Source organism: Sceloporus undulatus, chromosome 5, assembly GCF_019175285.1.
Source record: "Sceloporus undulatus isolate JIND9_A2432 ecotype Alabama chromosome 5, SceUnd_v1.1, whole genome shotgun sequence".
Taxonomy (NCBI): domain Eukaryota; kingdom Metazoa; phylum Chordata; class Lepidosauria; order Squamata; family Phrynosomatidae; genus Sceloporus; species Sceloporus undulatus.
This window is the reverse complement of record NC_056526.1, coordinates 69496486-69501295: the sequence shown is the minus strand read 5'-3', so window position 1 is coordinate 69501295 and position 4810 is coordinate 69496486. Positions and strand designations below refer to the sequence as shown.

Here is a 4810-nt window from a genome sequence, read left to right as displayed (position 1 = left end):
ACCATTGCCTTCCCCTAAGGCTGAGAGCATATGACCATTGCCTTCCCCTAAGGCTGAGAGCATATGACCATTGCCTTCCCCTAAGGCTGAGAGCATATGACTTGCCCAAGGGCACCAACTGAGTTTCGTGGCAAATGGGGAATTGAACCCTGGTCTCCAGAGTCGCAGGCCAACACTCAAACTAATACACTACACTGTGTGTATGTACCTTCAAATGACCCAAATAATGTCATAGGATTGCTTAGGCAAGGAATACTCAAAGGTGGTTTTACTAGTTCCTTCCTCTGAAATATTATCCTGGGGGGGGGGGGGGGAAGAGAGTAACAAAAATTCATTTTTTAAAGAAAGTGCAGCTATAAAATGTCTTACAAGCATGCTCCCTCCTCCCCCCAAAATGTATGGATGTGACAGTCACCTGTTGTACATGTTACAAGTACACTAGTCAGAGAGATGGGACTGACAGTGTGCTTGGTAAGAAACACTGGCTTGCTATCAAGTAATATGTGAATCACTCCACTCCAGGTCATATTTGGAAACGACTTTGAACAAGTTATGATACAGCTAAAGTTAAAAGGTTATTAAGAGCCAGTGGACTTTTCAGATTTGGAAGGAAGTGCAAAACAAGCTACAGATTTCTCATTCTAACCAGAAAACAGATTCAAAACCAGGTGACAAATTTGGACCTAAATAACTAGCAGGACCAAGTCTGAAAAGTATCTTCAGACAAAACACGGATGATATATGATGACACCACTTTCTGCCTTAACTAATTCATCTGAAATAACCTCTCTTGGGGTGCATCTGCACTGAAGAAATTATGCAGCCTGACACACCACTGTAAGCGACACGGCTCCGTCTTACAGACCCTGGGATGTGCAGTTTTGAGAGAGTCACCACGAGTCAGAAAACTACCTGAAGGCACACAACAACAAGGACATAAGGATTAAGGGACAACACTATTAACAATCCCTTCTCCTCACCCCATATTTTGACTTCATACTTGGTGAAGAATTGTTAGCAGAGCGCCGTAAAGAGAGTGCGACCGAAATGATCAAATGTTCAGGAAAGGTTTTTATGTTTTATTTCCCCCCAACTTTGTCTTGGAGCAGAAGCCATGCAAACCCACTGGGAGGGTGACCCTGGGCAAGTCACACTCTCTCAGCCTCAGAGGATGGCAATGGCAAAGGTGCTCTGAGGAAACTTACCAAGAGAGCTCCATGGAAGGCTTGCTTTAGGGTCACCATAAGTCAGAAATTACTTGAAGGAAGGAAGTGAAAACGAAGGAGGAAGAAGGACTGCCCCACAGACACACACATTCACCTTGTCCATCGGGTGACCTCTGGCCAAAGTCACACTCTCTCAGCCTCAGAGGAAGGCAATGGAGAACCTCCCCTGGAAAAGTTTGCCATTGAAACCCCAGGGTAGCTTTGCCTTAGGGTCACTGAGAGAGAGTCAGAAATCACTGGAAGGAAGGAAGGAAGGAAACAAAGGGGGGAGAAGGTTTGCCCCACAGACACACGCCTTCAGCCTGCATCAGGCATTGGATGATCTTGGTCCAAGGCACACTCTCTCAGCCATGGCAGATGAAATGAAATGAACCTTGCCAAGGAAACCCAAGGCGCCTGTGTCTGTGTGTGTTGTGTTTCACTTTTATAAACAACAACAACAACAACAACAATAAATAATAATAATAATCATCCTATAAGTAATAGCAATGACACTGATGCTGTCCGGGCGAGAGAGCAGAGCAGAGGGAGCCCAGTGCTTCCAGGGCAGGCTGCACTCTCCTTGTTTGGAGGGCCGCCCTTCCTTCGGTCGGAAAGGGCTTGGAGGCACACAGACGCACACGGAGCCTCAGGGGCGGAAAGGAGAACCACGGAGGAGGAGGAGGAGGTCAGACACCGGATCCGCCTCTCCTCCTCAGCCCCACTCCGGCGCCGGAGGAGCAGCCTATTTTCAGCCCTAGGACCCTACAAGGAGCGGCGTCGGCGTCGAAGGGCCTGGGCGAGCCTCCTCCTTGGCCAGCAGCAGCTGACAGGGAGAGGAGGAAGCAGGAAGCGCCCCTCAGGCACCACCGCCGCCGCCGCCGCCTCCTCATTCTCCTCCCGACCGGCGCCTTCGCCCCTCACCTTCTCCTCGTCCGAGAGCTGCTCCTCCAGGTCCGCCATCTTCCTTCTTCTCCTCTCCGAATGGACACCGAAAGAGGTGAGCAGCGGCGGCGGCGGGAGGCGGAAGAGCCAGAGGAACAACAGCAGCAGCAGCAGCAGCAGCAGCCAAGGCCCAACCAACCAATCAACAGCCGGCCCTCGAGCAGGAAGGGCGGGGCTCCGGGTCCCGAGCGCGCGCCCGCCCGATAAAAACGCGCATGCGCACACCAGGGAGAGTGAAAGAGACTGAGACAGGGCGCCCCAGGCGCATGCGCGAGAGGGACGGCTAGGGAGCGCGCCCCCCGATTCTGGAGCGGGAGGGAGGGAGCTGAAGAAGAAAGCAGCCGCTGAACTCTGGCGCATGCGCAGAAAGAGAGACCCGGAGCGATCGATTGAGCCAAGTGAGGATGTGGAGAACAGTGCCATACCTCTTAGTCTTTTGGGAAGTGTGTTTCTGTGTGTGTTTCTACCAAAGTGGGACCCTATATATATATATGTGTGTGTGTGTGTGATATTTAAAATTACACACACACACACACACACATATATATATATAAATTACAAATATAAAATCTAAAACCATACAAAGTTAAAAAATAATAATCTAAAACCAAGTGTTGTGTTTTCAGTTTTATAAATAAATATAAATAATACACTTGTCTCTCTTCACTTTTAGGGTTGCCATAATTGTCCACTAAAACCCGGGACAAAATGTAGGACAAAACCTAGACCAAACTGTAGGACAAAACTCAGCCCAAAATGTAGGATGTTTAAGGTCCTCCATTTTTCTTAAATGTCCTACATTTTGATTTGCAAGGGTTAGGGGCACAAGAACCCCATGAATATAGAAAGGACCACGAATAACAAAAGCCCCATGTTTTTACCTGAGAGGACACCTCTCTAGGGATCCCTAGTTCCTCCGGTGCAACTCTGTGGTCAACGTCCGACAGAGACTGACCACAGAACTGCACCGGAGGAGCTACAAATTATTGTTATTATTATATATATTTGTATCCTGCTCTTTTCCAAGAACTGGGACTAAGAGCGGCTTCACAGCGTTGAAAACAGTACATTAAAAAAGGAATTAAATTATTACGGTATTAAAATAGATAGTTATTAATAGAATAAAACATATTTTAGTTAAGGTTAAGAGGATGAATTTTTAGTTGTGTATATGTTATGTGATTGTTTATGTAAATTGTTTTTGCCTTTGGAAAGGTGGTATATAAATAAAATGTATTGTTGTTATTATTATTATTATTAAAAGATAAAACTATATATAGAGAGGGGGGGAATTGTAGCAAATTTTTAAAATGGTCCAGTATCCCAGCTTGTCCTTATAGCAATTCCTTAAACGCCTGTGTGAACAAGTAGGTCTTCATCTGCCAGCAGAAGGCCATCAAGGAGGGAGCCATTCTGATCTCCCTGGGAGGGAGTTCCGGAGCCTAGGGACAGCCACCGAGAATAAAGCTGTTTCATTAGGGGTGTTGTATGGTCTCTGTAATCTGCCCTTGTTAACAGCCTGGCAGCAGCTCTTTGAACCAGCTGAATTTTCCAAACACCTTTCAAAGGCAGCCCCATGTAGAGCCCATTACAGTAGTCCAAACAGGATGTAACCAAGGCATGTACAGTATTACCGTGGCCAAATCTGACTCCTCAAGGGACGGGCACAGCTGGCATACAAGTTTTAAATGTGAGAAAGCACTCCTGGTCACAGCAGAGACCTGGGCCTCCAGGTTCAAAGCTGAGTCCAAAAGTATCCCCCAAACTGCGAACCTGTGTCTTCAGGGGGAGTGTGACCCCATCTAACACAATATCCAAAGACTGGAATGAAGTACTAATTAGTGGCCCGTTCCAGACAGGCGTAAAATACGTCCTGGGGACGTATTAGGGTTAGGAAGGGGCATCACTTCCTGACACCCCTAACCCTAATATGTCCCCAGGACGTACAAAATGGCAGCGCCCGTTCTACATGGGCACTGTCATTTTGATGTATCGGACGCATAGTGTCCGCACGTTGCACCCCGGATGTGACACTGCAAGTGCACCATTGGGCACTTGCGGCGCCACTTCCGGGGCGCTGAAAGAAGCGCCATTTTGGCGCTTCTTTCTTGCAACGTCCGGGAACCGCGCGATTTGGCTGCTGCGGTTCCTGGACGTTGCAACCGGCGGCGCCAGCAGAGCGCCGCTTTTCGGCGTTCTGTAACGCGCCTATATTAGGAAAAATTGGGAAGATGTATTAGTTTTATATTAATAAACTGTTTTTTAGATATTATGATATTAGGAGTAAACCTAATTACAGTCGGCCCTTCTTATACACGGATTTTTTATACACGGATTCAAGCATACATGGTTTGAAAATGTTCCAAAAAAGTATAAATTTACCTTGATGTTCCATTTTTTATTAGGGACACCATTTTGCTATGTCATTATACTTAATGGGACTTGAGCATACACGGATTTTGTTATACACGGGGGATCTTGGAACCAAACCCCAGCGTATAACAAGGGTCCACTGTATTAGCAAAACTAAGGAGGAGATAAGCGAAGAACAGATTATAGATGATATCAAGATGAGTAGAATTTAGAATCATCTCTTTGTTGGAAATTGTGCTCTTTTTTTCCAGCCTTGTACAGTATAATAAATATAATAATAAATAATA

The 4810-nt window shown here is 46.6% G+C and overlaps 1 protein-coding gene across 1 annotated transcript in view; it reads right to left on the bottom strand.

Annotated features, from left to right (window-relative positions):
- CAPZA2 (capping actin protein of muscle Z-line subunit alpha 2) overlaps window positions 1-2282 on the bottom strand; it is a 28765-nt gene extending 26483 nt beyond the window's left edge. Inside the window, exon 1 of the mRNA XM_042468986.1 lies at window positions 2130-2282. Coding sequence (XP_042324920.1) covers window positions 2130-2168 — 39 coding nt within the window. The 5' untranslated portion in view covers window positions 2169-2282. The remainder of the gene's footprint in view (window positions 1-2129) is intronic.
- Between the last annotated feature and the right edge of the window lie 2528 nt (window positions 2283-4810).